The sequence below is a fragment of the Ctenopharyngodon idella genome, chromosome 1 (genome assembly GCF_019924925.1).
Source record: "Ctenopharyngodon idella isolate HZGC_01 chromosome 1, HZGC01, whole genome shotgun sequence".
Lineage (NCBI taxonomy): Eukaryota > Metazoa > Chordata > Actinopteri > Cypriniformes > Xenocyprididae > Ctenopharyngodon > Ctenopharyngodon idella.
Window position 1 is genome coordinate 11,245,202 of NC_067220.1, and position 14,556 is coordinate 11,259,757.

The window sequence follows — 14,556 nt, forward strand, 5'->3', positions numbered from 1 at the left end:
TGTGAGAAAATGATGTACTCTGGAAGTCTCACTCCTTCATTTCTGTGTGTCTTTTTTCAAAATTGCGGCTGATATATAAATTTTATTCAACACATATTCAAAAAAAATAAATAAAAAATAAATGCTCTGCTTTTATCGTCTTTCATTTTCTGTGGTCGGTCAATTTTGACTGCGAACGGCCAAGAAGAGACTTTAATGACCACTTAGACTCATCAAATGAAGTCCAGTTTTTATTTTTCAGATTGCATATCTAAAAAGGTTCAAAATGAGGAAACCACTTTTATATCCGCATATTCATCATTTATTAGGCTAGTATGTTCGATTATTACTTTTATTAAATTTATTTTAAAATAAAACAAACAAATAAATAAAATTAAATGTTGAACTCAAAACATAAGGCATGGCCAGCTGAATGAAACGATTTATATCACTTACTGTTACCAAATCACATGATAGTTTCAATGCCAATATTGAGGATAAAATGGGTAATTTTCACCAAGTAAAATGTTGTGATAAAATGCCTTTCTGAAGCTACAACAGACGACTTGAGCAGAATTACTTCAGATATATTGTCATGCACAAGACTGTGGTCCTTCAACTACACCCAATAATTCTAGTTTGTAAAATGTATCGGGAGAGATACCAGTAATAATATACAGGGAAATAAAATTCTTATCTTACACAGTATTTGCACTTTTATTTAAACAGATCAGTGTTTTGACTGCTATGCACACAGATAAGACACAGTCTGCACATAAACACAGAATAAAGTAGACAGAAAAGCTTATGTACATGAATAGCTTACCCCCAGTCAAATTTCCTCCATGGTTCATCCAGTTCTAAGAGAAAACATAGCAATTAAGTTACAATAACAATAATTTGGTAGTATCTCTCTGAGAATGCATCTATGGTGTGTACATATGTGATCTGTATATAAATATATATAGAAAATCATATGGAAGAAAGACCCTTTCACCTGGATTTGGTTTCGGTTCTAAGGGAAAACACAGCAATAGCAATTAAGTTGCAATAACAATAATTTGGTAGTATCTCTCTGAGAATGTATCTATGGTGTGTACACATGTGTTCTGTATATAAATACATATAAAACAATTATATGGAAGAAAGACCCTCTTACCTGGATTTGGTTTTGGTTGATGCACTTCTTGTTGTATTGGCTTTGATTCTGATCCTCCCATTTTTTGTTTGTTTTTCCCCCTTCGATATATTTACATCAGCTCTGTCCTGGAACACAGTTGACTTGTATCTCACTTCAAGCAGACCTACACCAGAACCGTTATATAGCTCTATTTTTAAGTTTCACTTTCACATATAGGCTACATAATTAAATATGCCCACACCCATTCTTGTTCTTTTCACATCAGACCCATAATGACAAAGCAAAAAACTGATTTGTTGATAACTTTGCAAATTTATTAAAACGAAATACAGTTATATGATCTTAAAAGTTCATGCTGATTATAGGCTACATCAGAGATGGCTGAGAGAACAGAGATTTATTTATTTCAGTGTCTGTTTCTCTTTAAAACACGAACTCTCTGTCATTGTATCTAAGCAGCACGAGCCCTCCCGCATTGCGCTGTTCTTGTCTCAACTGAACGTCGAAACATCCCACCGCAGTATGGCCAGATGATATGCAAACTATGCGTGCATCTCAATCAGCTCCCTAGTTCAGTAGTCAGGGCACTGATCAGGGAGTCGGCCACATTCATTTACACGATATACTGATTCACGACCTCGGAAGCTAGGGAGACGCAGGGTATGTTTCTCGGCTGGATAAAGCAAGCCTACGGTGACCGGGAGGAGACATGTTCGGTTCACTTAGTTTTGTCGTGTCCACGACATATAAACCCGTGGGAACGTGATAAAATGTCGTGGCCACAAGATATTAATTCGTGGGAACAAGATGGCCAAGATAATTTTGTCGAGATAACGACATCCTTATGTCGTGGCCACGAGATCATATGTTGAGGGAACGATATATTTTTCATGTGGCCACGACTTCACTATGTTGAGAGAACAATAGGCTATCTATTTCTCATGGCCACGAGTTAAACGTGTAAACAACCTGCGTAACCTGGAATTATCAGAAATGGATAAGATAATCATATTTATTTTTGATTAGGAAAAAGCGCTGTATTAAGAAATAATATTTACTTATTTTTATTTCAAATCCAAAAGTTGTTACTGAACATGGCTTGTCAGCATTGCGATTCTCTTTGTTTACACTATATTTCACGTTTAAACGCACTACATTCAAACGTTTTATTCATTTCATTACTTTATGTTTATATATTAGGCTACTTTGCTCACGCAAGTGGCAAAACATTTAAACATAAGCTTTACGTTAAAATCACAAACATTTTAAATTAAAACTTAAAATAGACCAAAACAAGCGACGCTCATCTTTTCTTTCCTTTTCAATCTTTTTACAAGAAATCCCTCATGTCATAAAGATCATTTGTTTTTCCACTTTCACGAAGAGACGAGTGCTATCCCTTATGTCTCCTTGATCACCTAAATGCCTGGTAAAGTGTCATTTTCCTTGCTTTACCCGAGGCAAAAAAACATGTCTTGACTGTGTAACAGAGACTTTAAATTATATGCATCTATGGTTAAATTACTAGTTTTTCGCGTCAATGTTTATTCTAATGCGAACAATGCGCTTTCGTTTTAATTCAGCAAAAAATAGACTGTGCGTAATGATCACTGCACTGCTGCAGACGCACCGCTCCTGGAACGCACTGCTGGACCGCATCCGCATGCAGCGTGAACGCTCTAATCCGTTAACATGGGCACGGAAAAAAAATATGCACTGCAGAGTATGTGTGAAACAGGCGTTTGTATATTAAACACCTCCGAGGATATTGGGGGTCGTGAGTCATCTTTATTTTGGGGGTCGTGGGCTGAAAAGTTTAGGGAACCCCTGATCTAGAGAACAATTTCTCCGAGTCTTCCCCTGTCGTTTCAAAGAATAGAACAACGGCGAGCGCGTCAAGTATAAATGTCTCGTCCGTTTGGGGAGATGCGCGCGCAGTCAGTGCGGAGCCAGGCGAAAGTATAAATCTATGAGCTGTCGATCGTGCCAGATTTTTGATTAACCAGGAGAATGAGAAGGAACAGTCTACCCTTCTGTCGCCGTCAATCCGTGTAGATTTTTGAATGGGATTGATAGAGACGGCAGACAACAAACCGGCGGCGACGTCACGGCAAGAATTATACCTGACGGCGATGTGGCGACGACAGAAATAAGAGAAATGTATAAAAATTGTGTACGTCTGACTCGCTATATAAATCCAGCTTTTGACGTGCACACCGCCACGCGAAATGATTTAGCGCGCATCACTTTTGTCGCGCGCACCCAAGCGAACTTGCGGACGCGTCGAGTATAAATCAGATTTATTTAAGACACTACACGACAAGACTGATAGCAGAAACCAATGCGAAGCAAAGACTAGAACTACTACTAAAGTAGTAAGCTTAATAAAGAGAAGACAGAAAATTAAAGCTAGGAATAAATTAGAGAACTAGTAAAATAATAAAGACTAATTACTAAAGTAAAATAAATGAAAACCAACTCAAGTAAATTAAGAACTAAAGTAAAAGCTGAAGACACAAAATAATAGATAGTATACATTAAGACAAAAGGCTGGACAGGACAAGACTATCTATTTTTTTTTTTTTTTTTTTTTTTTTCATTCTAAACAAGTAACTTTAATAAATACCATAAAACATATAACTACAACAAGAAAAGTACTAGGTAACACAGAGCACCACAGTGACACAGTGTTTAACGAACTGGCAAAACATGAAGGAAAGAGAGCACAATATAAAGGGAGATGAGACCATGAGGAACAGGTGACAAGGACTAAACGAGGGCGTGGTAATTGGAAACAAGGAGGCGGGACGAGAGGAGCACATGGCCAACACAAACATAGACAGAGCCATGTGCTCAAGCACAACACAAACAATGACAAGACAGACGGGACAAACAGAGGAGAATGCACTACCGCAAAATAAATAAATAAATAAATAAATAAATAAAAATTGGGATAAGAAAATGATTGAAAAACAGTTACTGAAAACAGTAATTTTCCTGCATTTCCGCTTGTTGTTCCTCTAAATCTGACTTGATTTTGCACGTTCCTTCAGTTCATATAGATGAGATATTAAAATACCAGAGAATAATACAATAACTTAAGTTAGCAGTTGAGTATTCAATGTGATGCAGGAATGGCTAGCTTAAAGGGATAGTTCACACAGAAATCATATTGATCATCATAACAAACAATTTTCAAATTCTGAATCTTTCTATTAATTTTCAGCTTTACATGAGATTTTGAATCCCAGATTTTCATTGACTTTGAACCCGACTGTAGATATATTTGTAAAACTAAACACAAAACATAATCCTCTTTATAGTCATTTTAATCCATGATCTTCCTAAAATTCAAAGAATGACCCACTCCAAATGCATTCGCACGTTATGTTGTGATTTTGTGATGTGATTTATATGCATTAATAACTGTATATATGTGATTTTGTCAGTAGATTTCCCTGTCCAACAATCTATCATCTGCAATCTGAACAATCTGTTCAAGTGCCTTTAGTATCAGAACATCAATGTCATCGTCTGTGTCAATCTCCTCATGGTAGTTCTTCACTGGGAAGATGTTTGACAATGGTACACCCATTTTGGCGCTGCACAACTCCATCTGGACAGGAGCAGAATGTTAGGTCAGAAAATTAGATGCGGCTATTAGACAAAATCAGATCAACTTGGGCAATATGTAATTGCAATTTGTAAAAGTGGAACACGTGTATGTCTTTGGATGATATCACACACCTTCTCTTTGATCTTCTTGCTAGTGTAGATCTTCCTTAGATCCTTGTTGACCAGCGGACATGCTTTATCCACTTTGGTCATGACAACCACTTGAGGAATCCCTACAGCAAATGCAGAGGCAATGTAAAGGTTCTATAACAATTTTTTTCCTCAACAAAACTGCCACGTTTAATTCACATGTATACTTTTAAAGGGATTTCTGAAGTACTAGGGCATTAAATAGTTCTACCCATTTTCACTCAGCCCTACATACAGGTGCATCTCAATAAATTAGAATATCATAAAAAAAATCTTTATTACACATAAAATAAAATATTTCCAGACTTTTTTGTTTTCATTTTGATGATTACAGCTTGCTGCTCATCAAAATAAAAAAAAAATCAGTATCTCAAATTATTAGAATATTTAATTTCAAGTTCTATTAAATGACCATTCTCATAAATACTGGGTTTAGGTCAGTAATCCCAACAGCAGTCATGGGGAAGTCTGCTGACTTGACAGTTGTCCAGAAGACGATCATCAAGACCCTCTACAATGAGGGTAAGCCACAGAGGGTCATTGCTGAAAGAGCTGGCTGTTCACAGAGTGCTGTGCCAAAGCATATTTGCACATTTGTGGCACATTTGTGGCAGGTATATACATATCTACATAACTGACCCACATTGCCTGGGTCATAAATAATTAAGCAGAAAAGTTGAGCCTGACATTCCCTGTTTGCACTTGGCATTACAATGCAGCCTGTATCTGGATTTTGTCCACCTACACACTGAAAAACACACACAAACCCAACCCACTTTATGCCCACTTCTCTCTCCCATGTAATGTAATGTATGTGAACTCATGAATAAAAATAAAAATCAAACATTCAGTGTCAGTTTTACCCTGATCACTGATTCTCTTGCGGATGATCTTCAACTTGTCAATAAGTCGATCATCTGTGAATTGGACTGTATCTGCGGCTATGACATAAACCAGGCCGAAAGCCTGATCGGAGAGGGTAGGGTCACTGGTGTAATGTTCATCCTTATAAGTGAGTGCCTGCTCCTGGTTGAACTAAAAGATGGGAAATTCAGCAAAATTTGTTAAACGTCAAACTTATTGCACACACACAAACATTATGTTAAAATAATAATGTAGTGGTTTATTACTTTATAGCCGTCCTTCACATGGCCAAACAGAGCATTGATAATGTCATCTGTTTGTGACCCGGCCAACGCAGGAGGTTGTAAACCCATTGTGTCCATGAAGACGAAGGGCAAAGATTTTTCCCCACTTCTGATGGTGAATCCTTTGAGCTACAAATGAAAACCAAAATATAGAAGCACAAATATTTGTGAACAATTTCGAAGAAATCTTCATATGATTAGCTAAAATGCTTAATACAGTGGGTCAAATGACATTTATGGGTCTTTTGGATAAAAACACACAACTACTGTATAGGTGACAAATACCTACTTTTTGTGTGAAACTACGACTGTCACCAGCAGCTGAACTAACTAACGCTCTAGAGGAGATCCGTCCTTGAAAGACACTATCGATGGAGTTGATAAAGCTGGACATTCCTGCTCCAACTTGTCCAGCTACCAGGATCTTGATGTGGTTTACATCTGAATCACTCGGAGAGAAGTTTTCCAGCTTTTCTTTCAGAGCTTCTTTCTGTCTGTCAAAACAAAATAAAATTTTGTGTCCTACAGAACTTCACTTGAAGCAGATTTGTTCTATAGTCTTACTGCCTATATTTGGAATAACAACACTACACTTTTTTTAATGAAATGATATAATGCTATATAACCTTATTTAGATCTTATGTAAATTTCATAAGCAAGTATGCAAACTTTCTGAACTTCACTACAGAAATCTACACTTGGTGAAACAAGTTAAAAAAAAAAAAAAGATAATTTATCATGCTTGTGGGCCAAACTGCTGCCATTTGGTGAAAAAAGAAAAATAACTTCATATCAGGTCAAAATCGTGTTATGACAATAATGGCCAGTAGATGGCAGAAGTGTTCTGCGTCCACTCGCTGTGAAAGAATTCTAGACTTTCTGCTTAGAAAATATACATTTGATCCAAATATTATTTAAAAAAGTTTGGTGTATATATAATAATAATAATAGTTTTGAATCGTCATTTTTGCAGTTATTTCATTATGCTTACAGCCATAAGCATTAATTTCACTTTCTCTGTCTGTGTAAGAGTGTGGGTGGGTGTGAGAAAATGTTGTACTCTGGATGTTTCAGTCTCACTCTTTCATGTGTGTGTCTGTTCAACAGCCGATATATAAATTTTATTCAACACATACAGGTGCATCTCAATAAATTAGAATTTCATGGAAAAGTTCATTTATTTTCTGTAATTCAACTCAAATTGTGGAACTCGTGTATTAAATAAATTCAATGCACAGACTGAAGTACTTTAAGTCTTTGGTTCTTTTAATTGTGATGATTTTGGCTCACATTTAACAAAAACCGGCCAATTCACTATCTCAATAAATAAGTTTTTGAAAAGTATGTTCATTTCTATGCACTCAATACTTGGTTGGGCCTCCTTTTGCATGATTTACTGCATCAATGTGGCGTGGCATGGAGGCAATCAGCCTGTGGCACTGCTCAGGTGTAATGGAAGCTCAGGTTGCTTTGATAGCGACCTTCAGGTCATCTGCATTGTTGGGTCTGGTGTTTCTCATCTTCCTCTTGACAATATCCCATAGATTCTCTATGGGGTTCAGGTCAGGTGAGTTTGCTGGCCAATCAAGCACAGTAACACCATGGTCATTGAACCAGCTTTTGATACCTTTGGCAGTGTGGGCAGGTGCCAAATCCTGCTGGAAAATGAAATCAGCATCTCCATAAAGCTTGTCAGCAGAAAGAAGCATGAAGTGCTCTAAAATTTCCTGGTAGATGGCTGCATGACTGTGAACTTCAGAAAACACAGTGGACCAACACCAGCAGATGACATGGCAGCCCAAATCATCACTGACTGTGGAAACTTCACATTGGACTTCAAGCAACATGGTTTCTGTGCCTTTCCACTCTTCCTCCAGACTCTGGGACCTTGATTTCCAAATGAAATGCAAAATTTACTTTCATCTGAAAGAGGAGCAACAGTCCAGTTCTTTTTCTCCTTAGCCCAGGTAAGACGCTTCTGACGTTGTCTTTGGTTCAGAAGTGGCTTGGTACGTGGAGTGTGACAGTTGTAGCCCATTTCCTGAAGACGTCTGTGTGTGGTGGCTCTTGATGCACTGACTCCAGCTTCAGTCCACTCCTTTTGAAGCTCTCCTAAGTTCTTAAATCGGCTTCGCCTTGCAATCTTCTCAAGCCTGCGGTCATTCCTTTCACTTGTACACCTTTTCCTACCACACTTTTTCCTTCCAGTCAACTTTCCATGAATATGCTTTGGCACAGCACTCTGTGAACAGCCAGCTCTTTCAGCAATGACCCTCTGTGGCTTACCCTGATTGTAGAGGGTCTTGATGATCGTCTTCTGGACAACTGTCAAGTCAGCAGACTTCCCCATGACTGCTGTTGGGATTACTGACCTAAACCCAGTATTTATGAGAATGGTCATTTAATAGAACTTGAAATTAAATATTCTAATAATTTGAGATACTGATTTTTTATTTTATTTTGATGAGCAGCAAGCTGTAATCATCAAAATGAAAACAAAAAAAGTCTGGAAATATTTTATTTTATGTGTAATAAAGATTTTTTTTATGATATTCTAATTTATTGAGATGCACCTGTATGTAGGGCTGAGTGAAAATGGGTAGAACTATTTAATGCCCTAGTACTTCAGAAATCCCTTTAAAAGTATACATGTGAATTAAACGTGGCACAATGGTCTTCATCATCACAGTATGCTAATGCATATCTAGTGCAAGGGATTCATCAATATGCTGATTGAGGACTGTTGGGACACTTGAGAGACAGGGTCGTTTAAACCTCAATGACACATCTGTACCATTTGCTTTACATGACATATGTGCTTTCAACTACATAGTATTTATCATGTTTGGTCTCATATGACAGCTTATAAACCGAACAGAATGAACCTACAGTTTGTTTTGGTGCAGTTTTCATAAGCAATTGGTAAATTTTCTAAACTCTTAGTACTAATATCACAGCAGACCATCAAAAGTGCACTTTTTCAAACATTTCAGGATGTTTTCAATTGTATTAGTACAATACACAAAATCACAAAGTATCCTTTTCACTACACTAAATAAGTATTTCATGTAAATGTTTCATTCACTGTAAATGCCTTTCATAATGCTCATACTATCAAACTTTTCATTTGCATCACTTTTCGCTCAATTTAATACATATGTCTATTATTTAATCCAACTGATCTTAATGGTTAATCAATGAATCATTAGGTACATCTATATATTTCTATTGATACAGATTCTATAGATATAATTTCTACTTTGTTTGCAATTTCTGATACAGATAACCAAAAGCAATGGATTTTTTTTTTTTTTTTTAATTTTTAGCAATTTATCTTAGATTATAATCAATGTGTGTGCGTGTGTGTGGTCATGGTATTCCCTACGTTACTGCCGCATTACTGTAACTCACCCTTCATCTGTAAAGGTCAACTATAGGATAAATTCAGTCATATGGTGCAGTGCGAACATTTATTGTATTGGCAGCAAACTCTGTTCTAACACAAAACCTCATTGCCATTTTATAACTTTATCACACCTTTTGATAACACACTGAATAGATACTATTACAAACATTATGGATTTTATATTACGTAAGTTAGATAATGTAAGTGTATTTTATATTTTGCTAATGTGGCATCTGTAGCCTGTATTACTTTAATTATTTCAGCAACAAGGGTGATTTGAAACATGTATCTTGCATTGTTTGTTATTGAATGAACTGATTGTTAAAAGTACTAGACTGTAAGAAGAACATACTGTTGTGTTTCAGTGATTAAACCAAATGTTCTTATTTCAGATCACAATGATCTTGTGTTTTGAAACAATGATTATGTAGAATAAAAATATGTATAACTAGAATGAAAGCATGAGATCAGGTTGACTAGCTGTGTTACGTGTGTGATCAGTTTGGTTTTTTGTAAGAGTTTTGAAAATGTACACCTTACTTGTGAAAATAGTAAAAAAAAATAAAAAATAAAAAAAAACTGTAATGAGATATTTAAGTATCCTAATGTACAATCTAGGTATTATTGCTTAAAGCTGCTGTCTGTAACTTTTTTGGGTTAAAAATTATCCAAAATCAATTTTTGAGCAAGTATATAACCAGCCAGTGTTCAAAACTATCTCGTTACCTTAGCCCGATTCACAACAGTAAGCTTGTAATAATGTTTTATAATTCGGGTGGTACTGGTGGGTTTCCGCTGGAAATTCGAGCATGTCGCCGTTCATCTTTGCGTCATTACGTCACGTCTGTTTACATAAAGAACGAGTCCCAGCTAGTAGGCTATATCGCTTGTGAGGATGCTGCAGGTGACGGATCATTTATAGCCTTTTCTCACAGGGGTGACGGGGGAAGGCTTATTTTTGCTGACCGCTATAAAGCTTCTAAATGCAGTTCATCATGACTTTTGGATGCATGTATTGGATGCACAACCTTGTTTGTTACTTATGCAAATAAATCTTGAAAACGAAGTCTTTGGATCCATGATCATTACAAGGAAGCGCGTCCAACAAGTTAGTTTCCCCTACTCAGCCTCTCGGAAATTTATGGTCTTCAAGATAGTCGCCAATGAGGAAGTCAGATATTTTGGTTTGAATGTGGATTTTTTGAATAAACAAGCTCTGAAATTTTAACTACTCCTCTTAGGGGATTCATGCAATCGCCACCAAACTTTCTGAACAAGATGACAAGATACTGAAGATGCTAAATTGTGAACGAATACAGGATATCTTGAATGGTGTTGCCATGGCCAGGGTTTAAAGTATGGACAAAAAAGGGAAACAGGCAGTGGCTCATATCTTGTGAAATCATTGTTTGATTTAAATTAAATTAAGATTGTATGTTTGGTAATTGAACCTGGATGAATTTAAAATGAATGTACTATATTTCAGATCAATATATTTGTTTTGTTTTTTAAAAATATTTCTTCTGAATCTCACACACTCTCTCTCTCTCTCTGTTCCTCCCCCCTCACTCCCTCAGTCTCACTCTTTCTGTGTGTGTGTGTGTGTGTGTGTGTGTGTGTGTGTGTGTCTCTCTCTCTCTCTCTGTGTGTGTTTTACAATCTTGATTAGTGGTCTTTAACCCTTTTACTGATTACCCATTTACTGATGAACTTATCAAAATTTTGAACTGCAAATGATAACTTCACACTCATTTGAAATTGAACCATGACACTATCACTATTCGGACAGGACTAGTTTTCTAAATGTTGTTTGAGTTACAATTCTTATTACCTGGCACCTGTGATTTCATGTACTGATTTAGACAAGACTAACATCTCTGTTTTTTACAGAGGAGAGTGTGTATTTTCCAGACATGGGCATTACAGAAGGTGATGTGCTGTGTTTGCGAGCATCATGTACGACGCATATGTCTTAAATTTGAATTATATCAATGAATAATGAATTTAATTAAAAAACCCTATTTAAGTACATTTCACATGATTTTATAAAAGTGGCTGTTTAAAATAAACTTGCATAAGTGAGCAGAAAAATCTAGACACATATCTTACTATTACCCGAGAATGATATTAAAATCGTTTTTGCAGTTTCCGTGATTTGGCTTCAATTATTAATTTTATAATTCAATTTTTTCATCGGATACCACCCATATTGAAATTAAGTGAAAACATGCTTTTGGTGCATAAGATTGGTGCACAAACAATAGCTCATAGAGGTCAAAAAACACATGAAGAGAAGTGTTAGGATAATAAGCCACCGGGTTGGCGGTGCCACCGGGCTTGGGCCCGTCATCGCTGCTTGCAGCTATATTAATATACATTTAATTTCACCTCAGTTTCTCTCTAAACCCTCTCTCTAAAGTCTCTCTTTTCCGTGAGCCTACACTGCTCGGTAACACTTTATAATACTGATCCTTCATTAATGAATAAATACACAGGAACAAATGAATAATGCATTATTAACACTCTAGTAACTACTATTAACTAACAAGAAACTCTGATTAATGAATTAGTAAGTAATAGTGCTCAGTTGAAGGTGGTAGTTCACTATTAGCTAATCAGTAACTACTGTTTTTTTCATACCTCCCAGAGAACTACTAAGAACTACAGGTTCATAATTATTGTGAATAATGCATAATGTATAATTAATTCTAAAGTAAAGGTCATGGTAACCCACTAGTAATGACTGATGTATTACCAAATCCTTCAGAAGGAATTACTAATTATTTGGATCAGTATTCTAAAGTGAGAAATATGATAACTCTAATAACTACTGAAGTCATTGTAAACTTTTGAGGTTTTTGTAAAGTATTGGATTGTAATAACTCAAGAGTTACTATACAACTCTAAAGTAATTACTACTTATTTGAATCAGTATTCTAAAGTGAAGATCATGGTAACCCACTAGTAATTACTCAAGTGTTACTACATCCTTCTAAAGGAACTACTAATTATTTGGATCAGTATTCTAAAGTGAAGATTATGGTAACCCACTAGTAATTACTCAAGTGTTACCAAATACATCATAGGGAATTACTGTACAAAAACATACAAAAACCTCAAAAGTTTACAATGACTCCAGTAGTTACTTGAGAGTTATCATGCTTTCACTTTAAAATACTGATCCAAATAATTAGTAAATTCCTTCTGAAGGATTTGGTAATACTTCAGTCATTACTAGTGGGTTACCATAACCTTTACTTTAGAATTAATTATACATTTTGCGTCAATCATGTTAATTATGAACTTGTATATAGTAGTTCTTAGTAGTTCTCTCGGAGGTATGAAAAAATAGTAGTTACTGATTAGCTAATAGTGAACTACCACCTTCAACTGAGCACTGTTACTTACTAATTCATTAATCAGAGTTTCTTGTTAGTTAATAGTAGTTACTAGAGTGTTAATAATGCATTTGACATTTGACTTGACATTTGATATTCAACAGTGCTTTGATTTGCCTGCATTGACACCATTCTTTAAGAGCTGCTGTGCAGCCAAAATTATATACCAGTTATCACCGTAAAGCAGCTTTGACACAATCTGCATTGTAAAAAGCGCATTATAAATAAAGGTGACTTGACTTGACATTATTCATTTGTTCCTGTGTAGTTATTTATTAATGAAGGATCAGTATTCTAAAGTGTTACCCACTGCTCTGATTGGTCAGATGGCCCAATCCTTTGTGATAGGTCTGCTGTGCGCACCACGTGCCCATTGCTATAACTGAATGACAGCTATCAATTCGCAAGACATTGTATACAATGTATGGACAGAAAAGATAGCATCAATTTTACCATATCAATTCGAGCCCAGTCCAACGATAAAACGTCTGAAGTAGTCGATCAAACAGAAACTTATTCTCAATCACGACTGGAGTAGGACGTTTCTCTGTGGTAAGTGTCTCTTTAGTTTGTGTTACTTTAGTTTGTGTGACGTCACAATGAAATGGCTTGGGATTCGTTTTACAAATGACTCGTTTATTTGACTCAGAGTCGACTCTTACTTTTGAGGGACAATAACTTATATACGGTGCACTTTCAGATTTAAAACTTTGCAGGATGTTTTCCTTCACTTAGAGCTATGTTACACACTACATGAAAGGTAATTTTCAAGTGTCAAATGTCAAATGAAATTGAACTTTTATTGAAAGTTAATTGAACACTTTATAAACTTTTTTTTTTAAAATATATATATATATATATAAAAAGGTTTTTTGATACATCAGGTTTTATGGCTCATATAGAATATGGAGGCTTCTTGATGAGGAAAAACCACCTAAATTTTATTCAGAGGCCCAAACTGAGCAAAAAAATATGCAATTTGGCTAAAAATGTTGAACTTCTGAAGCTTGTAATGCAAATCAATGAGTTCTTTATAACAGTATAGCAGACGACTTACAAAAAAATGCATATAAATCTCAGTTATCTCCCAATAATATGTCTTAGTAAGTTAATATATAAATGCTTAGGTTTATGATCAAAGCTCTTAAGTTTTTCCTCAAATGCCTGATGTATCATATCTGATACTCACATTTAACATGATTTTTACATTTACATTTAGTCATTTAGCAGACGCTTTTCTCCAAAGCAACTCACAAATGAGAACAGAAGCAATCATATCAACATGAGTGCAACAGTATGCAAGTGCCATGTCAAGTCCCAGTTATTCCTGGGATACGTTTAAAAAAAAAAGTTACTTCAGTTCAGTAAGTGTTATAAAAGTAAGAATAACAATTTGTGTGTTGCTGCGGTTCCATGTGTATTTCACGAAAAGTAACTGTTGTTTATTATTTATAAAAAAAAAAGTTATAAATACAACACGGCTATGACCGCTTCACCCAACGGTTCTGTGTATCACTGTACAACACCCTTAACAACCACTCTTAGCAACGTAAACATATGTTTGTTCTCATTTGATAAATTGATATTGTTCATTGAAGCTTACTGTATTATGTAGAAGAGTATTGTGAGAGAGGTAAAGTAACTGAGTGTATCAGATTTAGCTGCGATCTTGTCATTTTACCAGTTAATGGGCTTTCCCCGTGCCTTGCTGATACTGAC

General features: G+C 35.8%; 2 protein-coding genes across 4 annotated transcripts in view; both read right to left on the minus strand.

Annotated features, from left to right (window-relative positions):
* LOC127509398 (interferon-induced protein 44-like) overlaps window positions 1–14,556 on the minus strand; it is a 66,985-nt gene that overhangs the window by 2,972 nt on the left and 49,457 nt on the right. The window contains exons 1-3 of one of the 3 annotated variants that reach the window (XM_051888070.1): window positions 1,139–1,557; window positions 977–994; window positions 806–839 (exon numbers count right to left, since the gene is read on the minus strand). In XM_051888070.1, the coding sequence (XP_051744030.1) occupies window positions 806–839; window positions 977–994; window positions 1,139–1,199 (113 nt within the window). In that variant the 5' untranslated portion in view covers window positions 1,200–1,557. Of the gene's footprint in view, window positions 1–805; window positions 840–976; window positions 995–1,138; window positions 1,558–14,556 lie in introns of those variants that run through there. The other 2 variants (XM_051888088.1, XM_051888079.1) reach the window with 2 other exon arrangements.
* Window positions 3,445–9,451, minus strand: LOC127511483 (interferon-induced protein 44-like). The gene is made up of 6 exons (XM_051892314.1): window positions 9,445–9,451; window positions 6,323–6,555; window positions 6,016–6,162; window positions 5,749–5,920; window positions 4,868–4,968; window positions 3,445–4,736 (listed from the first exon to the last, which is right to left on the minus strand). Exons 1-6 carry the CDS (start codon window positions 9,449–9,451, stop codon window positions 4,566–4,568), a joined length of 831 nt encoding a protein of 276 aa, XP_051748274.1. The 3' UTR covers window positions 3,445–4,565.